General features: G+C 43.5%; 1 protein-coding gene and 1 pseudogene across 2 annotated transcripts; one reads left to right on the top strand and one right to left on the bottom strand.

The window, feature by feature from the left end:
• Positions 1-2,016: 2,016 nt before the first annotated feature.
• LOC109867836 (high choriolytic enzyme 2) lies at positions 2,017-13,378 on the bottom strand. Of its 2 annotated transcripts, XM_031801722.1 has the most exons (9): positions 13,373-13,378; positions 6,884-6,888; positions 6,552-6,630; positions 6,319-6,364; positions 5,957-6,109; positions 3,884-4,001; positions 2,826-3,004; positions 2,559-2,640; positions 2,017-2,240 (listed from the first exon to the last, which is right to left on the bottom strand). In XM_031801722.1, the coding sequence occupies exons 3-9, from the start codon at positions 6,615-6,617 to the stop codon at positions 2,114-2,116; spliced, it is 771 nt and encodes a 256-aa protein (XP_031657582.1). In that variant the 5' UTR covers positions 6,618-6,630; positions 6,884-6,888; positions 13,373-13,378; the 3' UTR covers positions 2,017-2,113. The 2 variants fall into 2 exon arrangements, with proteins under 2 accessions (XP_031657582.1, XP_020312756.1); XM_020457167.2 differs by lacking the exons at positions 6,884-6,888; positions 13,373-13,378 and adding an exon at positions 7,000-7,039.
• On the top strand, positions 7,935-26,470 carry LOC109867021 (nuclear pore complex protein Nup160-like; annotated as a pseudogene).
• The last annotated feature ends 668 nt before the right edge of the window (positions 26,471-27,138 follow it).

Raw genomic sequence — 27,138 nt, 5'->3', positions numbered from 1 at the left:
TCCCCTAACCCGGTCTACGTTGGACCAATTGTGTGCCGTCCTATGGGACTCCCGATCAAGGCTGGTTGTGATACAGCCCGGGATCAAACCAGGGTCTGTAGTGACACCTCTAGCACTGAGATGCAGTGCCTTAGACACCTGTCACTCTGGAGCCTGGGAAAATTGTGTCTAAAATGTTCATGCATTAAAACATCGTCTGGATTCAAATTCATTCTAATGTGGGAGATGGGGAGTCTGATGACACAGTAGTATACTCATCCATGGGATCAATAGTGGACGGCCGGGGTAGGGAATGGGAATGGGGGCGTGCTCGGTCCGCTTTTTCCTGTAGTCCACAATCAAGACAAAGGAGATGATTGTGGACTACAGGAAAAAGAGGACCGAGCACGCCCCCATTCTCATCGATGGGGCTGAGGTGGAGCAGGTTGAGAGCTTCAAGTTCCTTGGTGTCCACATCACCAAACAAACTAACATGGTCCAAGTACACCAAGACAGTCGTAAAGAGGGCACAACAAAACCTATTCCCCCTCAGGAGACTGAAAAGATTTGTCATGGGTCCTCAGATCCTCAAGAGGTTCTACAGCTGCACTATTGGGAGCATCCTGGTTGCGTCACTGCCTGGTATGGCAACTGCTCGCACTACATAGGGTAGTGCGAACGGCCCAGTACATCACTGGGGCCAAGCTTCCTGCCATCCAGGCCCTCTATACAAGGCGGTGTCAGAGGAAGGCCCTAAAAATTGTCAAAGACTCCAGCCACCCTAGTCATAGACTGTTCTCTCTGCTACTGCACGGCAAGCAGTACTGGAGGGCCAAGTCTAGGTCCAAGAGGCTTCTAAACAGCTTCTACCCCCAAGCTATAAGACTCCTGAACACCTAATCAAATAGCTACCCAGCTACCCAGACCTTGCATTGCCCCCCCCCCGCCCACCTCTTTACACCGCTGCTACTCTCTGTTGTTATCATCTATGCATAGTCACTTTAATAACTCTTCCTACATGTACATATTACCTCAACTAACCGGTACCACCGCACATTGACTCTGTACCGGTACCCCTGCACATTGACTCTGTACCGGTACCCTTGGACATTGACTCTGTACCGGTACCCTTGGACATTGACTCTGTACCGGTACCCCTGGACATTCACTCTGTACCGGAACCCCTGGACATTGACTCTGTACCGGTACCCCTGCACATTGACTCTGTACCGGTACCCCCGCACATTGACTCTGTACCGGTACCCCTGGACATTGACTCTGTACCGGTACCCCTGCACATTGACTCTGTACCGGTACCCCTGGACATTGACTCTGTACCGGTACCCCTGGACATTGACTCTGTACCGGTACCCCCGCACATTGACTCTGTACCGGTACCCCCGCACATTGACTCTGTACCGGTACCCCCCCTGTATATAGTCTCGCTATTGTTATTGTTTACTTGTTACTTTTATTTCTTACTCTTATACGTATTTTCTTTTTACAATGGGGCTTGTAAGCATTTTACTGTAAGGTCTACACCTGTTGTATTCGATGCATTTGACGAATACAATTTGATTTGATTTGAATAGACAGTTACTGCCAAAGCTCTGTGGTAATGTGTTGCCCCCTTTTGGTCAGCATTGGGTGTGACTGCAGTTGGGACCTCAGCAGGGCTAGTGATAGAGCAGGGCTAGTGATAGAGCAGGGCTAGTGATAGAGCAGGGCTAGTGATAGAGCAGGGCTAGTGTCCAACAGTTTGATTGGTGCAAACAGCTGTATCTACCAGTCCTCTGGGTTCAAATACTATTTAAAATGTTTCAAATGCTTTGAGTGTTTTCTCTAGCCTCCCAACTGTCCCAGGTGGGCGGGGTTTACAGTTTGGAGACTATTTCCTTGGTTCCATTGGGCCACGCATGCTCAATCAAGCCCAGGTAAAGTAGGCTATTTAATATGATTTCAAATAATATTTTAAACCAGGACTTTAATCCACGCTGTAGAAAAATATATTAAGACTTTAAAATGATGAAACAAAAATACCGTATATTTTTGCCGGTTTATTGAACTTTACTCTGATATCAACACTGAGTCATTGACACAACCTTGTGAGAGGACAGAAACACAAGGTGTCTGTTTAACAGTTGTACAGCCTGTTGAGACGGGTGATGTCGCTCTGGCTCATCTGGGAGGCGTTGCCAATCTCCACGTTCTGGTTGGGGATGGGAACCATGGTGGGCTGGTTGTTCTTGGAGAAGGCGTACCTGCAATCACATCACACCATCATGAACACTTGGGATGAGTGGGGGTAGGCTTACCATATTATTATATTACGCTTATCTAGACAGGTTAGAAGTAGAATCGGTCAGATAGATGAAAGGGACACAGTAGGAAGGGCGGAACCAAGAATCGGATTGAACATAAAGTTAAATTCCACATAAATAACATGTGCTAGGAGCCGGGTGTCTTACTGTTAAACCACAGGCTCTGTACATAATTAGAATTCTATGAGGCTGGTTAGACAATTATTCAACTGAATAAGCATCTACTGGTGTGAAAGTGGTAAAACAATGGTGACTAACCTGTGGTACTGCATGACGGAGTTGTAGTCATAGGCCGTTCCCTGGTTCAGGGTGGCAATCTTGTTGAAGTTGTGCTCCATGCCTGGAAGAGAGAGAATATGTTAGATTTACCATGCCCTAATAAATAAATGCAACGGTTGGTGACCGATGCAACAGTGTGTGTGTTTGCCCGCATATGTAATGTGCATGTTTGTGTGTGCGTGTGGACATTCAAAGAATATAATAGACTGTCTGTGTATGTACATGGGAATGTGAAAGGGATCCTACCGGACTGGACATTCTGGAGGAGAACGCGGATGTGATTGTCACGGTCGCTGCGGGTCTGTTCGTGGTTGAAGCCCAGGGCATGGAGGAGCTCGTGCTGGGTGGTGCCGTGGTACACACAGCCGGATCGGCTCAGAGACACAACCTGGGCATTGCCAGAACGACCAACATAGGACCAGCACCTGCCGTGAATGGGTTGGACAGAGTTGTAACAGTGCAATTAGTTTTAATTGTCTCTGACAGACCCACACAAATGTACTTATACACACACACTGTTAACAGAAGTGTGGCATGCCTTATAATGCAGTTTCATGTCTCACACTGAACTGTCCTAACCAATGATGTATATAAACCCTGGATGACTGACACTGGGTGCTGTATTGAAGGCCCCCGCAGCAATCTTGATACTCCACCTCTATTGTAATTTCTTGGGGGAAGCAAAAGAAATGCATTTATTAAAGATGCAATATGCAGAAATGGCTCCTCCTTTTCCTGGTTGCTAAAATTCTAATAGTTCGGCTTATTTCAGTTTGTGAATGACAGATCTATGACAACAAGAATGACAACAAGAATGACAGATCTATAACTCAAATCTCTATGTGAATTTGGTCAGATTTCCCCAAAAGAAGACACATTTATTATTTTACAGACGGCTTAATGCATCATTTTAAATTATATTGTGTGAGCTAAACATACAAATATATAAAAACATTTTCCTTGAAGTAGAGAGTACTAATGTTACTGTCCCCACTACAAAAAATACTTAAATACATGTAATTTTGTCCTTGAAATATTTAACTGAAATACTGTAGAATTATATCATTCCTATTGAGGACTGCTCCAACTGGGGAGTGTCAATATGGCCGACCAGTGGCTTCAAAGCTTCTCACTGGCCAATACATAGCATCTGCAGTCCAGGGTTCATATATATATATATATATATATATATATATATATATATATATAATTGGTCCTAACTCAGCCTGGTTCTGCACGTCATAAAGATCCTCATGTAGAATAGTAGGACCTATGAATTATATGTAATTCCATAGTGCACGTACCCGTTCTGGGACTGGATGTGCAAGTAGTCTCTTTGGTTGGTGCGCTTGATGAAGTTGATGCAGGAGAAGCCTGCAAAGGACTGCAGACCACGCTCAATTACTTCCAGCTCCCTGGTGGCTGGCAGGACACAGATGGGACAAGAAAAACTACTGTTAAAAAACGACTACTCTATCATGAAACTTGCTACACAATACAGTTAATGGCCAGTAACACGGTTGGGGAATAATAGATTACATGTAATCCGTTACATGTAAGGGATTACAAAAACCGGTATCTGTAATCCGTTACATTGCCAGCAAAAATAGTAGTCAGATTAAAGATATTTTTGAAAAACTAGATGATTACTTCGAGGATTACTTTAAATTCAGAAAGGATGTTTCATTGACACTTCTCTGTTTTCTCAATGACATTCAAATCAGAGTTGAAAAAAGGCACAAGTTTAAATTTGTTCCATCTGAGCAAGTCTGACCACAAATCAGAGACCACTATGATGACACAAAATCTGTTCAATGGATCGCGGGAAAAGAGCAGGAATTGGCTTTGTAGGATAAAGTCCAAGCTATGTCTTCCAACGGTGCGACTGCTGTCGGCATCCAAAGATTATTCAATTTGAATAAACGTTTAGAGGTAAGGATGACAGCAGTGGTGTAGTCTACGGCGATACGGATATCACTTATTATTGATGTCTACATAGCGCATTGATGTGAATCACACTGCTGCTTTCTCATTTAGCTATTTGTGCCTTACGGTTGGTTGTTGTGGATGGCTGTTCACAATTCTAAATATGTATTTGAACCCAATAATGGTTGAATTCAATACATTTACGGTGCCTATCAATCATTGTTTTTGACACCAGTGAAAAATGCGCTCTTGCAATAGCTGCATAGTGCTGATCGCAGTCTATGGAATAAAGTGGGGCTTTAAGTGCTCAATATAATTCATGTTGATAAAACAAATCCATAGGCCTAATGGACACATGCTCAAACTCGCACACTTTTGATAGACTTAAAGGGATAATCTGTAGTTGCTACATAAATTTTTTGAACAAATAAATTATATAAATCCATGAATTCTTGAAAAATATAACTTATAAATGCCGTATGAGTTTAGTTCAACTGTCACACTCCATGAGATCCCAAAATATAATCTTGTTTCGATAATCGATGATCGATGTTTGTAAATATTCTAAATGTAAAGAAACACTGTATAGACTTTTAACATGGTTAAAACAATAATGTTTATATCATGGATGGTCAGTCCTTGCATCCATAGCTCTGTCTACTATCTGAGAAGTTACATTTCTCCAGGCCCATCCCTCAGCTTTTTACCAAAACAGAGGCGGGGCAAGTATTTCCAAGTCATTTTCTTGAAGATCAAGGGGTATAACATGTATTATAAAGACTGGAATACTGATAGACTTAGTTTTTAATGTAAAGATATCATTTATTTGTATTATTATATGTAGTAGAAAGCGATGGGTTAGAAGAAGCCTACATAACCAACCCATAAAGTAGAATGTAACTTCCATATGTGGCCAGCTATTTAAACTTTAACATAGATTTAGCCTGCAATAGATGTTGTTCAATTGGTAACATACTTTTTTTTGTCTTCTTGTAATGCCTCTTAAGGGGAAAGTAATCTAAAAGTAACTGAATGTAATCAGATTACGTTACTGAGTTTGGGTTATCCAAAAGTTACATTACTGATTAGAATTTTGGATGGGTAATTAGTAACAGATTACATTTAGAAAGTAACCTACCCAACCCTGGCCAGTAATGATTAGTTGTTACTTATATGGCCTACTTATATAGCTTTATACAGTAGTTTGGGACTCATGTACAGATGTAGGACATTAATATGTAGTGTAAAAGGGCTTCTGAAGTTTATAATTTACACTTTAAAATGTAAGACTTGATTTGAGCCTTTTTTGTTTGATCAAACCCTACAAAAAAAATCTATGAATTACAATCCACATTTGCTGTTGCTGCAGGATTATTTTCCTGCTCTAGCAAACTAGCTCCAGTTAATATCCAACATCGTTAAATAAGATATCATCATGACATGGTACTTACAGTACTGGTTGGCGATGACGTAGGGCACATAGACTCTGCCGTCGCTGGACTTGGGCCACATGCAGCCGCGAGATGTGCAGGGGTCAGCGTTCCTCTCAGCCTCGTTGACGTAGGCGATGTCATCCACAATCAAGGGCTCGTTACGGGTATGCACTGGAGGGACGGGGACAGGACAGGACGTCAAAGAGTGACACCTTGGATCAGTTTCCCTGATACTGATTTAAGCCTAGTCCTGGACTTAAAAGCAATGCAATGCGAATGTTTTTTTTCTAATACATCTTTATTTCATATTTCATATCACTCATAATGTAATCTGAAAGTGTTGGCGGGTATTGTATATCACAATTTAAAAACTGTCTTACCAACATTCCTGTTGGCCTTCTCCAGCAGCTCAGAGACAGAGAGCTCCTATGGCACCATGCAGCAAAGACAGAGAGAAATAATGTCTTTGACAAATCAGCAAACGTCTTACTATGAATAGTTAGGTTGTTTCACAAAATAAGCATACGTCCACACTTACATGGACGACACACACACATGCATGGATGCAGACACACAACACATACAGTAGAGAGTTTAGTAGAGTTTTACTCACCTCCTCGGCCCAGGCGGCCACTACAAGCAGGGCCAGAAGGCCCAGAGTGTACTTCAATGCAGACATGTCAACAAACAACCTGCCAGGGTTAGACACTGTCAATAACTCTGAATACCACCACAGAAAGTAATTGACTTACTGTAACTTTCCTGTAGTGCAGGTGTAGGATCTTAATTTGATCACATTGTTGTTGCAGGAAATGCAAATATGTAGTATATTCAAGGCTTGTAATGCTTCTAAAGTTTGTAATTTCCACTTAAAAATGTCAGACTTGATTTGCTCTAACATAAAATGTATCAACGCCTACATAAATGTCCATTAATTATAATCACCTTTCCTTTTGCCTCAGGATTATTTTCCTGCTGAGAAACTGGTCAAATTAAGATCCTACACATGTAGCTTGCATGACATAGCTAGAGAATGCAAAGCACATGAACAACACTCTTACCTTTCGGGAAATGAAGTGAAGTTGGTTTACTGGTCCAGACACTGCACCTTATATAGTGGAATCTACCGGAACATTATCCATTTTTGGACGAGTTTGGCAATGACATTGAAAACACCCCTTTCTGCTGATAAGATGCAGATATGTTGTCTCGATGACATATGGCTAATTCTCAGACTTATCAGAAAAAGTTAGAAAGCCTTTCCTAACTTCTCTATTCCTTGAAAATGCTATTTAATATTTTGCAAATACCCATGGCCTGAGTTCTGTCAGTAAGATAATCACGAAACCAATAATAATCATGAAACCCCTGTGGATTACTTGTTGGCTATTGCTAGCAAAGTATTGAGGACATCTATTTCTGTAAATAGCCTAAAAGAAAGGCTTTGGCTATAATTTCTCTGGTTATTCAGCAAGTTTCCTATCAGCATCCAGCCCAATATCATTGTGAATAGGCTTAGAAGTTCTGATATAGGTGGCAGTACTCATTTTGGGTACCGGTACTGTTTATATTTAGGTGCAGGAGCTCCACAATATTTTTGAGCTAATATTCTCTAAGAGGCACAGGAGCTCAATCAGTAGAAATTTGAGGTGCCGGTACTCAGCTCCGGTGAGCTCCTGCCCAAGTCAAACATTGCTCCTGAACTTATTTAGGCTTGCCATAACAAAGGGATGGAATACTTATTGACTCCCAATACATTTCAGCTTTTCATTTTTTATTCATTTATAAAAATGTCTAAAATCATAACTCCACTTTGGTTATTGTGTGTCGGCTAGTGACAAAAAAAATAAAAATGTAATACATGTTCATTTCAGGCTGTAACACAACAAAATGTGCAAAAAGTCAAGGGGTGTGAACACTTTCTGAAGGCACTGTAAGTAAAACTATTGACATCATGTAGCTGGCGTGTGGCCAACAAGCTATATTGCTAGTTAGTATGATAACGGTATCCTCTGCAGGTGCATTTGTTACCTCCGAGCGCCAACCTAAACCAAAGTTAGCTAACCGTACTGTACGCCGCTTTAGCTACACCTTATGCCGAAATCATTCTCAAGTATCGGTATCCTGGTGCATGAGTTGTTTGTTAGCAGCTTTCCACAGTCTGGTTTTCCTCGTTTATTGACAGCTGTCTTTTAGTTATCGGGCAAAGAGAGCGTTGTGATGGTGCAGACCTAACAAGTGGTCAACCACCTGTCAGACCTAAACAGTTTGAGACTGTCATGTGTGGTTTCTCGACAGGTCTGAATGCTCTTCCTGGCAGTGTGATATACCCAGACAGCACAGGAGGCTTTCACTGTGAGGGAAGTGGAAAACTCCTGTCCATCACTAGCAACAGATTCCTACACTGGTGAGGTTTTTTGAACCTTTATTTAACTAGGCAAGTCAGTTAAGAACAAATTCTTATTTCAACTGACAGCCTAGGAACAGTCTTAACTGCCTTGTTCAGGGGCAGAACGACAGATTTTTACATTGTCAGCTTGGGGATTCGATCATGCAACCTTTCAGTTATTAATTAGCCCAATACTCTAATCACTAGGCTACCTGCATGTTGTGCTTGCTATGTATGTTCTTATATACCATTGGTCATGGGTTGTATGTGGACACCTGCACGTTGAACATCTGATTCCAGATTCATGGGCATTAATATGAGGTTGGTCCCCCCCCCCCCCAGCCTCCACTCTTCCGGGAAGGTTTTCCACTAGATGTGGAACATTGCTGTGGGGACTTGCTTCCATTCAGCGGCGAGGATTAGTGAGGTCGGGCACTGATGTTGGGCGATTCGGCCTGGCTCGCAGTCGGTGTAACCAATTCATCCCAAAGGTGTTCGATGGGGTTGAGGTCAGGGCTCTGCAGGCCAGGCAAGTTCTTCCACACCGATCTAGACAATCCATTTCTGTATGGACCTCACTTTGTGCACAGGGAAGGGCATTCCCCAAACGGTTGCTACAAAGTTGAAAGCACAGAATCGTCTAGAACAGTGGTTCCCAAACTTTTTATAGTCCCGTACCACTTCAAACAATCAACCTTCAGCTGCATACCCCCTCTTGCACCAGGGTCAGCGCGCTCTCAAATTAGTTTTTGTTTTGTCATTGTAAGCCTGTCACACACACTATACGATACCTTTATTAAACATAAGAATGAGTGAGTTTTTGTCACAACCTGGCTCATGAGAAGTGACAGAGCTCCTATAGGACCAGGGCACAAATAATATAATCAATCATTTTGCTCTTTATTTAACCATCTTACATATAAAATCTTATTTGTTAATTGTTAATAACTCACCACAGGTTAATGAGAAGGGTGTGAATAACTCACCACAGGTTAATGAGAAGGGTGTGAATAACTCACCACAGGTTAATGAGAAGGGTGTGAATAACTCACCACAGGTTAATGAGAAGGGTATGCTTGAAAGGATGCACATAACTCTGCAATGTTGGGTTGTATTGGAGAGAGTCTGTCTTAAATCATTTTTCACACAGTCTGTGCCCGTATTTAGTTTTCATGCTAGTGAGGGCCGAGAATCCACTCTCACATAGGTACATGGTTGCAAGGGCATCGGTGTCTTAACAGCGCGATTTGCCAAGGCAGGATACTCTGAGCATAGCCCAATCCAGAAATCTGGCAGTGGCTTCTGATTAAATTCAATTTTCACAGAACCACTTGTTGCAATTTCAATGAGGCTCACTTGTTCAGATATCGGTAAGTGGACTGGAGGCAGGGCATAAAAGGGATGACAAATCCAGTTGTTTGTGTCATCTGTTTCGGGAAAGTACCTGCGTAATTGTGCACCCAACTCACTCAGGTGCTTCGCTATATCACATATGACATTGTCAACTCAAGTTAATTTGCACACAAAAAAATCATACAATGATGGAGACTAGAGGTCGACCGATTATGATTTTTCAACACCGATAACAATTCAGCTCGTCTCTCAATTAAAAAAAATATGTCAATACTTTGCCCCTTGATAACCAGCGCACTTCTGTATGTTGTGAAAGCGTTACATGGTCGCTGCCCATATCTTTGCATAGTGCAGAAAACACTTGAGAGTTCAGGGGCCTTGCTTTAACAAAGTTAGCCATTTTCACAAAGTGTCTAAAACATATTTCACGCTGTCAGGCATTCCCTCGGCAGCAAGAGCCTCTCGGTGGATGCTGCAGTGTACCCAAGTGATGTCGGGATCAACTGCTTGCACGTGCGGGGATCTGACCTGACCTGAACCCCTCATTTGCTTAATCCACAGATGTACACCCGTATCCCCTATAACAATCCTGTGACTTCCTCCCATCCACCCAGCACATCCCAAAGCCATCTGGCTTTGACTTGCTGTCTCATCTACGTCTTCTCTCCAGGTCCACCTCCGGGGATACAGTGCAGCTGGTGGAGCAGTCTCTGGACACCAACCTACTGAACAGTGCTGTTAAACTCAAGATCACACACTGCCCTCTGCTGCCCGGAGGCGTACACATCCAGGAGACCCTCAACAATGTCACCCTCCTCATCGTCACCAACCAGACTGTGCACCGGCTGGTGCTGCCACACCCCACATGCATGTACTGCAGTGTAAGTCCCTCTTTTTAGGGTGCTTCTAAACCAAAATGCATGAATCGTATGTCCGACGCAGTGGAGTGGGGAGAAATTATTTGTGTGAAATATTCTGTTTTTAATTGGTTGACGTAATCAATGTTCTTACTTTTCTGACAGACAGAGCAACACAACCTTTTCCCAGCACACTGTGCTGTATACAAATATAATATAATTTCTCTCTCTTACCTCTCTCCTACAGGAGCTGGTGACAGAGCTCCAGATGCAGTCCATATTTGCAGACGTGGGGAAAATGAGTCTGCAGGACCCGGCCCAGAGTGGAGTCATCCCCAGCCCTGTGGGCCAGACAGTAGGCCCCACCGCCTCAGCAGCCTGGCTCAGCCACCAGGGAGAGGCCCATTACGCCCTTGCATCACCTGCAGGGGTCGTCACACTGCCCCCACACGACACACAGGCCAGATTGACCATTCTGGAGCTGTAGACAAGCTGTGATGCAGAGGCTGGCTGGCTGGATGCCAACTGCCATCAGGTTAAAGACGTGTTTTTTACTTCATGAATAGATTGAGTCTGGGTCCGTGTAATCGCCCCATTGTGTAAACCAACCCTGGTTCTTTTGTTCGTGTGTATGTGTAACCCTCCGTGTGTGTCCTGTCCAGAGGTGAGCGGGGACCTGGCCCTGAGTCTGGCAGTAAGGGAACTGGAGGACGACACCTTCATCTTGGCTCTGTGTCAGTACCATAAACTACGCATGTGGTCCTATAGGGTCAGTCCCATAGAAAGATTGTTCTATTGAATTCTGTGGTCAGAAGCATGACTATTTTGGGGTCCCGAGTGGCGCAGCGGTCCAAGGCAATTAATCTCAGTGCTAGAGGCGTCACTAAAGACCCTTGTTCGATTCCAAGCTGTATTACAACCGGCCGTGATAGGGAGTCCCATAGGGTTGTCCGGGTTAAGCTTTGGCCGGGGTAGGCCATCATTGTAAATAAGGATTTGCCTTAATTGACTTGCCTAGTTAAATAAAATAAACATCCTGTTAAAGCTGAGATCTGTGAATCAGTGCCACTGGTCTCCCCAAGAAACGTAGAACAAAATAAATGGTAGTACATACATACTCTGCCGTTCTATCCCATGTGCAATGATTGCTGAGGGAAAGTGTCATTTTTTGTTAAAGTGACGTCTCTGTTGTAATATCGCAAATGGACAGAGCAGTTTCACCCCAACGGATTGCAACTTTATGTCCTTTTTCATTTGGATCTAAAAGTAGGCCTAATTGATTAAAATATGAGGAATAGTAACCTGGATATCAACAAAATAAATAATTGCATTTTTTTTCTAACAAGCTGTTTTTTGCTAACATGGGAAGTCCCTCCTTCCCTCACCCTACAGGACCAGGCATGTCTGATGGAGGCTGACATGTTGGAATACATGCCAGCGTGCCCGGGGGGTGAAGCGTTCCCCAGGACAGGGCCATCGGCTGCGGCTAGCCTTCTCCTCCACGGGGCTGTGTCTGGCCATCTACCTGGCCGTACCTTCCAGGGGACAGTTCACTGTGCTGCAGCTGGTGGCCACAGACAACAACTGCTACAGCCTGGACCACATCTCCTCACTGTTCGCCACAGGTAACTGAAGGAGAGGTGTGGAGGGTGTGTGTGAGAGAGTGGGTAGGGGTTGTCTTTGTGGAAGAATGTTTGTCGGTTTGGAATGGGTCTGGAATTTTGATATTGTGTGGAAAGTATCATCAGTAATACAATGTTTTGTCAGCCTGACTCCTCTCCTGTGTGTCCTGGTGTGATTAGGAGACACTGGTGGACTTTGCTCTCACTTCTACGGACATCTGGGGCCTGTGGCTGGACGATACCAACCAAACCGTGGTGAAATACATCAACTTTGAACAGTGAGTATGACATGTTTTGATTATCCTTTGGATAGTGTAATGGACTTGTATGCCTATATCAAGAGATGATCTCTGTAACATTGTGAATTTGGTTTTCTGGGGGGAAATGAATATAATTTGAAGTGCTGTTTCCTACTCTGCTTACCTCCATTGTGACGTCACAGTTCCACGGCAGGTCAGTGGAACCAGGTGTTTGTGCAGCCTGGCCCTGAGGAAAAGGTCCACATCGGAGCAGACCAGGACCCCAGGGTAAGACAACACCACATCATTCATCACTGATATCAAATGGGATTTGAATTAATTAATCTGAATTTAATTTATTAAATTAACTGATTAATCATAACCTGATTTGATGACTTCACCCTCTATCCAAACATCATTGCAATTTATTAGTATCCTCTTATTCCATATTGTCACTATTGTGCCTAACCACATCAGAAAAAAATATCATTTGTCCTATCTATTGTGTTATGACAGGAGACCTACCTGGACATGCTCTTCTCCCCCCTGAGATTCACTGCCTCTGCTATAGTCAAAGCCCTTCAGATTTACAGGAGAGGCACAGAGCGAATCACTGATCTCCCATGGGAGACCCTCAAGAAAGAGGTGACGGTCGCTGTGGAGAAGGAGGTAATCTAGACAAGGCTCCCTGCTTTCTGCGTATTCTCTCGCCATCTTACTCACACACTGTCTCCTTCTGACTTTTTCCTCAGCTTGTTTCTGCTGCGTTTCCTACATGTATGACTCTCTCCACCTCTAGCTGCAAAGCAGTGTGACAGAGTTTGAGTTCAGCCAGGAGGAGTACAGGCAGCTACAGGTGGAGTTCAGGTCCAAGTTCTATGCCTGCTGTCTACAGTACCAGGAGGGTCTGGCCACACCACTGGGCCTGCTGCTCAACCCACATACACACATAGTTTGTGTGCTGAAGAAGGTACAGATTGGAAGAGAGACTACATTACACTACATTCTTGCATATGTTTAGTTGATTTGGGACCATGTGACCCAAAAGGGGACAAAGGAAACCTGGTCATTTAAAACATACTTTTTTAATGTTTCATATTAAAATAATTTTGCTGGATTGCAGTGAATACGTGACTGTTTGATCCAGGGCTTTGTGTCATTCCTGGTGCCCTGCTTTGCTGTGGAGCACCTGTACCTGTATTTTGATGAGTACCTGTTCTCAGAGTAAGAGACACCCGTGGCTGAGGGTAAAGACCTCTCTCATTCATCTGTGTCTGAGAATGTATAGTAGCCATTTTAGATCCAGAGAGCTCTTTACCTACTGGGTTTTTGTCAAGTGTAGCCATTCACACTTTAAGTGGTTCAATGTGAATTTGTTTCTCCTTGTTGAAAAGGTAGACATTGTTTGCCATTTTGGCTCTGCAGGACTCCCTAACTCATCCCAGTTTCTCCTCGTACCATGTTCCCTATGTCCAGACCCGGAGGTTAGTCGTGACGTGCTGGTGCAGTGTCTGAGGCTGGTGAGTGACACGGTGCCGGGGGACATGGCCTACAAGATGGAGAAAGCCCTGGAACATCTCCAGTCACCTGAGAGGGCCCGTGCGGAGATGGTGCTGGAGAACTTACTGGCCAACAAGAAGTCAGTACGCGCACACCTCAACAGTTTTTGAAAATTACTATGTACTGTCTATGGAGGCCAGTTGAAAGTCAATTCATGATTTGGGAAAATATTGTCATAGGAAAAATAATTTCAAGCAACAAATATTCTTGACCTCCTATGGGTCATTCACATGCAGGCATTGCCGTGCTATGTGGAGTTTCGTGACTGACTGTTATGCATCTTTCATTCCCATCGTAGTGAGAATGTGATCGAGGACATCCATAACAAACTACAGGACGTCCATAACCCTTTGGCAGCTATGGCCGTGCTGATCAGAGAGATGGAACTGGAGACTGACTCGGAGCCATGGCTAATATACAGTACCAGTCAAAAGTTAACACACCTACTCATTCCATGGTTTTTATTTTGTAAAATGTTCTACATTGTAGAATAATAGTGAAAACATAATACATGATTCCATGTGTTATTTCATAGTTTTATCAAAAAGTGTTAAACAAATCAAAATATATTTGAGATTTTTCAAATTATCCACCCTTTACTTTGATGACAGCTTTGCACAGTCTTGGCATTCTCTCAAGCAGCTTCATGAAATAAACCCTTGGAATGCATTTCAATTAACAGGTGTGCCTTGTTAATTTGTGGAAATTCTTTCCTTAATGCATTTGGGCCAGTCAGTTTTGAAGTTAGCCCTATTTGGTAAAAGATCAAGTCCATATTATGGCAAGAAACGCTCAAATAAGCAAAGAGAAATGACAGTCCATCATTACTTTAAGACATGAAGGTCAGTCAATCCGGAACATTTCAAGAAAGTTTCTTCAAGTACATTTAAAAAAACCAACATCAAGCGCTATGATGAAGCTGGCTCTCATGAGGACCGCCACAGGAAAGGAAGACTTCAGAAATTGCAGCCCAAATAAATGCTTCAGAGTTCAAGTAACAGACACAGCTCAGAGGCATGGTTGAATTTCTGCAAAGAAACCACGACTAAAGGACACCAATAAGAAGAAGAGACTTGCTTGGGCCAAGAAACACGAGCAATGGACATTAGACCGGTGGAAATCTGTCCTCTGGTCTGGAGTCCAAATGTGACATTTTTGGTTCCAACCGCCGTGTCTTTGTGAGACGCAGTGTGGGTGAACGAGATGATCTCTGCATGTGTATTTCCCACCGTAAAGCATGGAGGAGGAGGTGTTATGGTGTGGGGGTGCTTTGCTGGTGACACTGTCAGTGATTTTTTCTTAGAATTCAAGGCACACTTAACCAGCATGGCTACCACAGCATTATGCAGCGATACGCCATCCCATCTAGTTTTCACTTAGTGGGACTATCATTTGTTTTTTGCAATAGGACAATGAGCCAAAACACACATCCAGGCTGTGTAAGGGTTGTTTGACCAAGATGGAGTGCTGCATCAGATGACCTGACCTCCACAATCCCCCAGCCTCAACCCATTCATGTACATACTACCTCAATTGGGCAGACCAACCAGTGCTCCTGCACATTGGCTAACCGGCCTATCTGCATTGTGTCCTGCCATCCACCACCTGCCAACCCTTCTTTTACGCTACTGCTACTCTCTGTTCATCATACATGCATAGTCGCTTTAACCATATCTACATGTACATACTACCTCAATCAGCCTGACTAACCAGTGTCTGTATGTAGCCTCGCTACTGTATTTAGCCCCGCTATTGTTTTTCACGGTCTTTTTACTATTGTTTTTATTTCTTTACGCCACCTATTCACCAAATACCTTTTTTGCACTATTTTTCGCTACTTTTATAGCCTCGCTACTGTATATAGCCTGTCTTCTTACTGTTTTATTTACTTACCTATTGGTTAGAGTCTAAGTAAGCATTTCACTGTAAGGTCTACACCTGTTGTATTCGGCGCACGTGACAAATATATTTTTGATTTATTTGAATTGGGATGACTTGGACCGCACAGTGAAGAGAGAACAGCCAACAAGTGCACAGCATATGTGGGAACTCCTTCAAGACTGTTGGAAAAGCATTACAGGTGAAGCCGGTTGAGAGAATGCCAAGTGTGCAAAATTGTCAAGGGTGTCTTTGAAGAATCTACAATTATATTTTGATTGAACTTCGCTTACCTCATGATTCCATATGTTATTTCATAGTTTGTCTTCACTATTATTTTACAATGTAGAAAATGGTAAAAATAAATACAAATCTTTGAATTAGGTGTCCAAACTTATGACTGGTACTGTATATCAACACAGATTTGCCCTAAATAATTCTACATGGTGTCATTGACCGGTAAGTTTAGTTTTTATTATTATTTGAGTAGGAACTTAAACTGAATGTTTGAGCTCTGTCTGTGTGAAAATGGACCGGTTTAAACTGATGTGTGCCCCCCAGCAGGCCAGTCCCTGTCATGGCGGATCAGTCTGTCCCAGCTGTATGGTAGCAGTGTGGCGGTAGCTGTGGTGTGTCAGGCTGTCTGTCAGATGGCCATGACCAGAGCCCTGTTCTGTAGGGACCTGCTCATACTGCAGCAGCTCTACCTACGTCTAGGAGACAATGTAAGTAGTAGTACACACACACGGAGACAGAAATACAAACGCATCACACTAGGGCTGACCCCAACAAAAACAAATCTTGGTTGACTGAGAGAAGACTGTTCTTTCGACCAATCGGAATTGTACAACTTATTTTTGTAGACACAGCCTGTTTTTTAATCAAACCAACTATATGCACTGAGCTTGTCTAATTCTAAGCACACTGTTTGAAATAATTAAGACACATTAATGACCAGAGACTGTCAATTGCAGACAGACCGCAATTGCAGACTTGCTGTGAGTGACCATGTGACTAGCACCCATTGTCTGTCTCCTCCATGCTGCAGCTAACACTACAAAACGTAAGTGTTTATCACGCTGTCCATGTTGCTGAAGCTGCAACATAATTACAGCCATTTCTGACTGAATTTTTGTTACCAAAATCCCTCATTTGTTTAAGAAAAGCATTCCCTATATCCTCAAACCTTTGCTCTCTTTACTTGACACACATATGCATTGCATGCACGGGACCAATGGGGCCTGACCTATAGCATATCATAATCCCATTAATACATTTGTTATAACAAACTCGGAACACATGTGACAGCAAAATGAATACAAAGGACGTGACGAACCAACTCGCAACGGGAATCTTTACTGGTTGTTCAGGGGGTAAAGGGAAAGTCGGATGTGTGGAATAAATGACTAGTTGTGGAAAATACTGGGTAAAGAAAAAGAAGGTAAGGAGCAAGCACTGCATGCATATTATGTGTGCCAAACAGGTGCTGTTGGATTACAATATAATTTTTACAATATAAACCTTTATTTAACTAGGCAAGTCGGTTAAGAACAAATTCTTATTTACAATGACAGCCAAACCCGGACGACGCTGGGCCAATTGTGCGCCGCCCTATGGGACTCCCAATCACGGCCGGATGTGATAGACTGTATTTGAACCAGGGACTGTAGTGACGCCTCTTGCACTGAGATGCAGTGCCTTAGACTGCTGCGTCCGTGTTAACTATTTAACTGTACTAGAATACTTAAAAGGCCGCTAAAATAAGTATTGGTATCGTTTTTTTTGGCAAGGAAAATATCGGTATTGGCCGAAAATGTCATATCTGTGCATCACTAATTGAAATACATGCCTAAGTTACAGTATTAAGACGAAACAGGATGTGCTCTTTGGCCTACAGCTCGATGGTTGTCATACAAGGCTGCTATACTAAGCCTATTGATGACATTACTTATTATAATGATGACCATGACAATAATATCAAGAAAAAGGAGGGTTATTATAAATATTTGGAAGTGTAAACAACACTAAATAAATTGTAAGTAATACCAGAGGCTGTTTTAATGGGGGGGGAAAGTGTAAAGCCTTTATTACAGCATGGCAAAGATTTTAAAACAGCCACATTTGTGAAATTGTTTGACAGACATGTAGTGGCTGAGGCTTAGTGCTCACAGAATCAGTAGGCTATTAAACAAACACAAAACAGAAGCAGGATCTGTCTTATTCTGTTATCTTATTCTGTTTATGTATGATTTATAAAGCCAGGTGTGTTTAAGTTAAGCTATTCATTATAGACCTAATTAAGTTGGCTTTTTCTCTTCTGCTAACTCCAACTGCTGCCTCCGCCGCTTTGTTCTCAACACCAATATGCTGGTTAACTTTGATATTATGCACACAGCAACATGATCTAGGAAAAGGCGCCAATTCAACAGCGCATTGATGTTTCAGAACCGTGGAGAGCGACCACTATCCAACGCGGGAGAAAGTGCATTTGTTATAAAATATTTGTATTAGTGTTGCACCATTGTTCTTAGGTAATATAACCATATACAATTTCAATAGCGCGTGTCTTAGTGATTGACTGCCATCCTCACGGCCTCCACATAGACAGGCGTACTATCAGACGGGTGTCTTGTACACCGTGAAATATTTTTTTGTTGTTACTGCTTGACTGAAGGAATCTTAGTCGACCAACAAACAATTGACCAGTCGACTAAATATGGCCCGCCCTACATCACACACACGCACGTCAGTCTGCTCTTTTGACTTAACTGTGTGCGTTCCCGGGTGGAGGGCCTCAGCTGCTCCAGCTACAACAGGACCTGATCCCCCGCTCCTCTCAGCTTCTCTCCTCCTCCTATCTCCTCAAACACATCACCCAGAGCCTGACCACCACCGTGCCTCTTGACTTCATGTACGCACGCACACAAACACACACATTCCATCGCAACACAACACACGGTATTGAAGTCAGTGAATTCTGCCTGGTTGACATTGTGTTCTCCCTCCAGAGATGCCAACCTACAGCACCTGTCAGTCCTGGAGCTGTCTGATTCTCCAGCTATGGCTAGCAACAGATCAGGTCAGGTCCTATGTGTCGCCTCCGTCTCTCTAAGCGATTACTTTTTTCCTGTTTTAATCAGGAATTCCTGCTTTTCTGACATTGCCCTCTATTCATCCATTGCAATATGCCTAGATAACCCAAACCAATATCATACTTTTGTCAGAATTTTCCTGATCACATCCCTGTATCCAACTCCGTTTTCTTTTCCCCTTAGTCCGGAGCCCCCAGACGGTGGTGGAGCTGTTCTACCAGAGCATAGCGCGGAAGGCCATCATTACCCAAATCTACTCCAAGCAGCACAGCCCTGCTCCACTGGCCCCACATGGTCTCCAGCATGGTCAATCTGCTGGCTCGGCAACTGTATCCTACCACACACACAGGACTGTGCTTGGCTAAGCAAAAGTTGATGTTTCCCTAGGAAAGGTTATCTACACAGCTGGCATATTTTTAAGCTGGGCGAGCCCCAAAAATGGATATTTAGGCAATGTTATTTCTGTCCTCATACACGGCTAGGCTAGTCGAGGCTAGAGTTAATATGCTTTACGCAAGATTATTACACACCACATGGCTAGCACATACTATGCTATTAAAGTGAGGCGAAGCTACATTTGATGTGCTTTAGGCAAAGATTTGACTTTAGCCTTAGAGGGTTGCAATGAGGTGCACTGTAAATAATGTCAAGGTTGGCCCTTAACACTATCTTTATAGCTGGCCCAACAACCTTAGCTTCCAGTTCCCTGAGTGTCCGATGGGCAACTGCCAGTACGCACAACTACAGGTGAGACGCTTCCCACGGACTCAACAACTCTCTCACACACTATTTGTGTTGCATCATGTTTTCGTTTTTTTTTTACCTTGACTGCATAACCAATGTCCTAATTGGGACAATAAATATGTATTTATTGATTGAAGCAGATTTAATTAAAAAGCCAACTGATGCATTTTTAAATATAATATTTTCTTAAGCCCTCCTTTTCTCTCCCTTCAGGAGTATGTGCGTCTCATTGGGCCGTGGTGGTACTGATGGTGTTTAACTTTTCACATATGGAACAGACAATCATATCAGTCAAAAACTTTAAGATGGAACCTTTTTTTATTTGCCTCAACAATCCATAGGAGGGCCTAGCAGGGCATAGACCCATCCACTTGGGAGCCAGGCCCTGCCAATCAGGAGTTTTTCCCCACGAAAGGGCTTTATTACAGACAGAAATACTACTGTTTTATCAGCTGTCTGGGTGGCTGGTCTCAGACGATCCCGCAGGTAAAGAATCCAGATGTGGAGGTTCTGGGCTGGCTTGATTACACGTGGTCTGCAGTTGAGGCCGGTTCAACGTACTGCCAAATTCTCTAAAACTACATTGGATGCGGCTTATGGTAGAGAAATTAATATTAAATTGTCAGGCAAAATTTCTGGTGGTGAACTTGAGAAATCTGTGGCATTGTTGTGACACAACTGTACATTTTAGTGGCCTTTTATTGCCCCCAGCACAAGGTGCACCTGTGTAATGAAGATTCTGTTTAATCAGCTTCTTGATATGGCACACCTGTCAGGTGGATGGATTTTCTTGGCAAAGGAGAAATGCTCACTAACATTGATGTAAACACTTATGCACAAAATTTGAAAATGTTTTTTTTTTGTGTGTATGGAACATTTCTGAGATCTTTTATTTCAGGTCATGAAACATGGGACCAACACTACATGTTGTGTGTGATTTTTGTTCAGTGTATATAATTCACCAGTACATTTCTTGGTAGTTAAATTATTGCGATCAGGTAAATCACAGCTGGCCTGGTACAATGTTTTGCTGCCTTCATTCAGGGATGCAGTGTTTCAATCTCTCATAATTTTGTACAAAAACAGATGAATGTAACAAAGGCTGGGAATGACAATACAATCAAACTAACAAGGGTGATGATCACAAGTCGGTCAGAATGTGGCTAATAGGCAACAAGCTAAAAACACGGAGCCTAATGTTAGCTAGCTGCTAGGAAGATGTCATGTCATTGGAGGAGTGGGTCGAATGACTTTTTCCCCTCATATAGTTTTATGGTGGCTATACACAGCTAGAGATGCAGGTGTAATTTGGTTAGCTAGCAAGAACTTGAACGACTGTTATCCAGTTAGCATATCTCTTGCGTTCGCAAATTCACTCTGGCTATCTACTCCAATTTCAGAGCACTCATCTGAGTATGCCAGAGCTCAGAATAACTGATGAATTTACGAACATCAACATCTGCTGAATGTGGCTGGTGTCAGTAAACGTAGGCAAAGTAAGTTAGTCATGAACGCTCTGGATAACCTGTAAACAGCCTAACCAGCTCTGTTAGGTTAAGTAAAATGGTCAGAGTAAGGCATTCTCTCATTTGTGTCTGGAGCTAGCTAGCAAGCCAGCCAAACTATTGCTATCAGGTTGTAAATCACAGCTGTCCTGGTACAATGTTTGCTGCCTACATTCGGGATGCACCGTTTCAGTTTCAAAGGCTCAATATTTTGGATTTAAAAAAGGATGAATGTAACAAAGGCTGGGAATGACAATACAATCAGTTAGCTTTGGGTGCTTGGTTGGGACAAGCATGCGTTAGCAGGTAAGCTGCAGAAGAACGAAAAGGCTACAATTCCCTATCATTTATCAGTGCAATTTTGACGGCCAACTAGTTGAAGTTTTGGTTTATCTAATGTTCCTTCGTTAGATGTTAGCTCATCTTTCTCTGGCTAGCATTAGTTGTTGATCTTTATGTTGATGTCCATAACTGAGGGAGAGAGAGCCTACCTTGTTTGATCAATAGGACTGTAAAGTTCCCAAATGTAAGAGGACTCCCAAGTGGTATTGACATATTTGCAGAAATCCATGCAGGTGTATTTTGAGGCTTTTGGCGACTGCATTCTAATGATCAAAAGTCGTACTGTTGTAATTGCCTGTAAACACACAGTCCAGTTCACTGTGAATGATGGCAGGCCTGAGGCAAATAAAGGCCTACTGTAGCTCTGATTGGCTATGGCGCACCGGTCTGCGTAGACGCTGGTCCTGGATGAGGGATGTTATATTTACTGCAGTTAATTGTCCAAACGCATGGCTGCTTTCCCACTCTATATTGCTATAGAACTTTCACAAATGCCTTAGATCTGCTCATTTAAGTTTACGTATACTAAGTGCTCACTTGTCAGAAAATGTTTTAAAAAGTGTCATGCTTCCTGGAGGTTCACATTAACATATGTTAATCAGATATCATGTTGCTCAAATGCAGTCAGTTCCACTTTAAGGGTTGCGAGTTGTTGCGATAGTACAGAAGGTGTAGTGGCTGAAAGTTGTTGCTTCACAGGTGTGACAGAGCAGCACCAGTAGCTGTTTTCTGACCCCCATTTGTGGCATGTTGTGTCCAGGCACTGCAGTGTTTCAAGGAGGCGGCGGCAGAGGTGGAGAGGGAGGAGTTTCTTCTGAGATTGACAGGAGCCGAGGATGAAGCTGCGGCTGCACCAAGACTACAGTACCACAACAAGGTTACTATGGGAACCCGTTCTTTAAATAATATATTATTGGATTATTTATTAAATGTAGTCGGGTGCTCATGCCCTACGAACCCTTTCAATCTGGATGTGTGTGTGTGGAATTAGGTTTTTTGTGGGGTTTTTTCTTATTCTCAAGTGTGTGTTAGGTGCTGCGGTTGCTGGAGGACGTTGGTCTGCCAGAGCTGGTCATCCATCTAGCCACTCTGGCCATCACGGAGGCCGTCAATGACCCCAGGAGTCAGGCTGCCCTGTGGACCCGCATCTTCAAGCATCACCTGGACCTAGGACACAACAGCCAAGCCTACGAAGCCCTCACACAGAACCCTGACTCCAGCAGCCAGTTAGACTGTTTGCGTCAGCTTGTTGTGGTTCTGTGTGAGCGTTCTCAACTTCAGGACCTGGTCCAGTTCTCCTACGTCAACCTGCACGATGAGGTAGACACACATACAGTAGTGGCCAAAAGTTTTTGAGAATGACACAAATATTCATTTTCACAAAGTCTGCTGCCTCAGTTTGTATGATGGTAATTTGCATATACTCCAGAATGTTATGAAGAGTGATCAGATGAATTGCAATTAATTACAAAGTCCCTCTTTGCCATGCAAATGCCCTGCCACAAAAGGTCCAGCTGACATCATGTCAGTGATTCTCTCGTAAACACAGGTGTGAGTGTTGACGAGGAGGCTGGAGATCACTCTGTCATGCTGATTGAGTTTGAATAACAGACTGGAAGCTTCAAAAGGAGGGTGGTGCTTGGAATCATTGTTCTTCCTCTGTCAACCATGGTTACCTGCACGGAAACACGTGCCGTCATCATTGCTTTGCACAAAGGGCTTCACAGGCAAGGATATTGCTGCCAGTAAGATTGCACCTAAATCAACCATTTATCGGATCATCAAGAACTTCAAGGAGAGCGGTTCAATTGTTGTGAAGGCTTCAGGGCGCGCAAGAAAGTCCAGCAAGCTCCAGGACCATCTCCTAAAGTTGATTCAGCTGCGGGATCAGGGTACCACCAGTACAGAGCTTGCACAGGAATCGCAGCAGGCAGGTGTGAGGCGAAGACTTTTGGAGGATGGCCTGGTGTCAAGAAGGGCAGCAAAGAAGCCACTTCTCTCCAGGAAAAACAACAGGGACAGACTGATACTCTGCAACAGGTACAGGGATTGGACTGGGGTAAAGTCATTTTCTCTGATGAATCCCCTTTCCGATTGTTTGAGGCATCTGGAAAAAAGCTTGTCCGGAGAAGACAGGGTGACCGCTACCATCAGTCCTGTGTCATGCCAACTGTAAAGCATCCTGAGACCATTCATGTGTGGGGTTGCTTCTCAGCCAAGGGAGTGGGCTCGCACACAATTTTGCCTAAGAACACAGCCATGAATAAAGCATGGTATCAACACATCCTCCGAGAGCAACTTCTCCCAACCATCCAGGAACATTTTGGTGACGAACAATGCCTTTTCCAGCATGATGGAGCACCTTGCCATAAGGCAAAAGTGATAACTAAGTGGCTCGGGGAACAAAACATCAATATTTTGGGTCCATGGCCAGGAAACCCCCCAGACCTTAATCCCATTGAGAACTTGTGGTCAATCCTCAAGAGGCCACCAATTCTGACAAGCTACAAGCATTGATTATGCAAGAATGGGCTGCCATCAGTCAGGATAATTGACAGCATGCCAGGGTGGATTGCAGAGGTCTTGAAAAAGTAGGGTCAACACTGCAAATGTATTTATTTTTATTTTACCTTTATTTAACCAGGCAAGTCAGTTAAGAACACATTCTTATTTTCAATGATGGCCTGGGAACAGTGGGTTAACTGCCTGTTCAGGGGCAGAACGACAGATTTGTACCTTGTCAGCTCCTTGCCAGCTTGTCAGCTCGGGGGTTTGAACTCACAACCTTCCGGTTACTAGTCCAACGCTCTAACCACTAGGCTACCCGGCTACCCTGCCACCCCTGACTCTGCATCAACTTCATGTAATTGTCAAAAGCCTTTGACACTTATGAAACGCTTGTATACTTCAGTTTTCCATAGTAACTTCTGACAAAAAAATCTAAAGACACTGAAGCAGCAAACTTTGTGGAAATTAATGTCATTGTTAAAACTTTTGGCCACGACTGTACATTCTCTTTACATTTGGTTAGAGCGCATTATGGACTATATAAATGTATTAGATGAATCAGATCAAGTTTTGGACCTTGTTTCTTTTCTGGCTGCAGGTGGTCAGCATCATAGAGCCAGAGCAGTGGACCTGATGTCCCACAACTACTACGAGCTGCTCTACGCCTTCCACATCAACAGACACAACTACAGGGAAGGTGAGAGGAGCCTGGGACTCTGTCAGATATTAGCACTTTGTTTAGAAATGAGGCTACCGGTATTTCTTTTTACTCACTCTCCATTGTGTGTTTAATTTTGATGTGTTTGGCCCTATCTGTGTCCTCCAGCGGGTAGGGTGATGTTTGAGTACGGCATGCGTCTGGGCCGGGAGGTGAGGACTCAACTGGGTCTACAGAAACAGGTCAACTGTTGCCTGGCCTAACTGTCTACGGCTTATCAGATCTGACTACGCCTGGATTGTCCAACCCACCTCTGGAGCGGTGTATGAGAGACCCGCTGCATCACCAAAGAGGAACTACGATGGAGAGTTTACTACTGGTCCAGGTGAGATACGATAGGCATAGATAACTATTTGTGGTGATTATAATTTACTGCTATAAATGTTCCTTTTTGGTCATTACCATCTTTACACCACTATGTTTGGGACATGGTGTGAAATGTGTATGATAACATGCTCTTTAAATTCTACAGTATTGTAATTGTTTGTCCGTTAAGTTAATGTTTTAAGTATCTCTATATTTCTGTTATTACGGGGCTATCACTCTGTTATTAGTGTGCCTGTGCCCGTGTCTACGTAGTTGATGATCCTGGCCTGAGTGCAATGGCAACTGTGTATTGTGCTAATACGGTTGCGTAAACCTTGTTAAATTGGAACCTTGTCGTTGTCATTTTGAGTTAACATCCGTGTCCCTGCAGTGAGTGGTCAGATAGACATCCTGGAGCTAAAGGACCTTCAGAAGGAGTACGCCCTTGCCCGTAGCCGCCTGGCTCAGCATCACCCACCCTCCGCTGCCATTGCAGGTACAAACACTAACATATTCCCAAAAGTGAATGGAAAGTGACTTGTCAGTAAGCCATCGCCAATGATGTTTTGCCTTGATACCTCAATGTGATCATTTAGAGGGGGGAACATTATTCCTGTAAGGAAACGAAACCCCTAATCGAACACCAGAAATGTAACAGTTCTGTGTGTGGTGTTGCAGGCAGCGCCTCTGCAGTGGAGATGGTGTCCCTACTGGTCCAATCAGGACTGTTCGACTGTGCCCTCTCTCTCTGCCAGACCTTCAAACTCTCCCTCACTTCAGTCTTCAAGGGACTTGCCTTCCAAGTAACAGGCTCAGTTAGGGCAGAGTCAACTGCATGGAGTGACCTGAATTTATATGCATATCTCTCGTTGACGATGCATGAAGTTAGTATTCAACCCGTAGTGATCACACAAAAGTAATCAGTCTTGCCTTATCTGAACTAACATGTAGATACAGGGGTTTCCTTCCTGTGGGTTGATAGTGGTGTGGTGATGCTTGCGGTTTGTATTTTCAGGTGTATAAAGTTACAGTACGGTGGAGAGGAGAATCAGAATGAAGCCTGGAACCTTAGAGTCCATGCCCCAACGAATTGAGGCTGTTGTGAGGGCAAAAGGGATGCAACTCAATAATTAGGAAGGTGTTCCTAATGTTTTGTACACTCGGTGTACGTCACTTCCCATGTTTATGATGCATGGTTGTTTTACCCAGCTTAGTTGAACACACTTGTTTCTTATCTCTAGAGAAGGGTCTAAAATGTCAATATAATGGATTGAAAAGTCAAATGTTTGTCCTTTAATTGTTTCTCTCTGGTAATGGTGTGTTGTACAGAGGTCCCTCTCAGCCACAGCGCCATTGGTGTGGCTCCCATACACATCCATCGACCAGCTCCTCCAGTCGCTCACCGAGACCCAGAACAACGCCAGAGTAAGTTGATTCGAAATACTGTTTTTGAAATTGGTTTGACAACCTGTGCTGACTGACATCAAACCTGACATGACTGTCCTCAGTTTAAAAGTTAACATGCACCACCACGCTCCTCATTACTTGTCCTCTCCATCTCAGATGTACAAGAAACTGCAGGACAAGCTGAATGACTACCACAAACTGGTGGACCAGACGACGAGGAGAAGGCTCCAGGCCCAGTAGAAGCACCGTCTGTCAGTCAAAACACAGCACTGCTTGCATCTAGATTCTACTCTGCTACCAAAGTGTGCACTTGCACACTCAGTCATGGATTTCAAAGCATTGGATTGGTGTAAGAATTGGCTGGGGGATGTTTCCGCCATTGCTAATTCCATGACGGGGAAGATGGAGGTGCACACTTTAGGAGGTGGGTGGAGAATCGGGTACAGCCTGGCCCCACTGCCCCTCCAGGTGCTGTCACTATGGCCATGACTCTGTGGAACACAAAACAGACTCAATGGAAGAAGGGAAATACATGTATTTTTGTATTAAGGGTAAATTAAACTGACTTATTCGTACGCACTTTGCCAGATTGTTTTGTGGTAGACATTTTGTGTTGTCTAATTTCTGGCTAACGTTGAGAATGAGGGCTCAAGAATATGGAAAAGAGGAATGGGGAAAAA

Source organism: Oncorhynchus kisutch, linkage group LG22 (genome assembly GCF_002021735.2).
Source record: "Oncorhynchus kisutch isolate 150728-3 linkage group LG22, Okis_V2, whole genome shotgun sequence".
Classification (NCBI taxonomy): domain Eukaryota; kingdom Metazoa; phylum Chordata; class Actinopteri; order Salmoniformes; family Salmonidae; genus Oncorhynchus; species Oncorhynchus kisutch.
The sequence above is the reverse complement of the archived record's forward strand: the minus strand, read 5'-3'. Positions and strand labels throughout refer to the sequence as shown.

What these genes read in the sequence shown, in the direction of transcription:
- LOC109867836 (XM_031801722.1), bottom strand. Translation starts at nt 6,617, where the DNA reads ATGTCTGCATTGAAGTACACTCTGGGCCTTCTGGCCCTGCTTGTAGTG. An exon ending in CGTCATCGCCAACCAGTACT is followed by an intron (nt 4,002 to 5,956) that starts GTAAGTACCATG and finishes GTGTCCTGCCAG; the next exon opens with CCACCAGGGAGCTGGAAGTA. An exon ending in CACATCCAGTCCCAGAACGG is followed by an intron (nt 3,005 to 3,883) that starts GTACGTGCACTA and finishes CATTCACGGCAG; the next exon opens with GTGCTGGTCCTATGTTGGTC.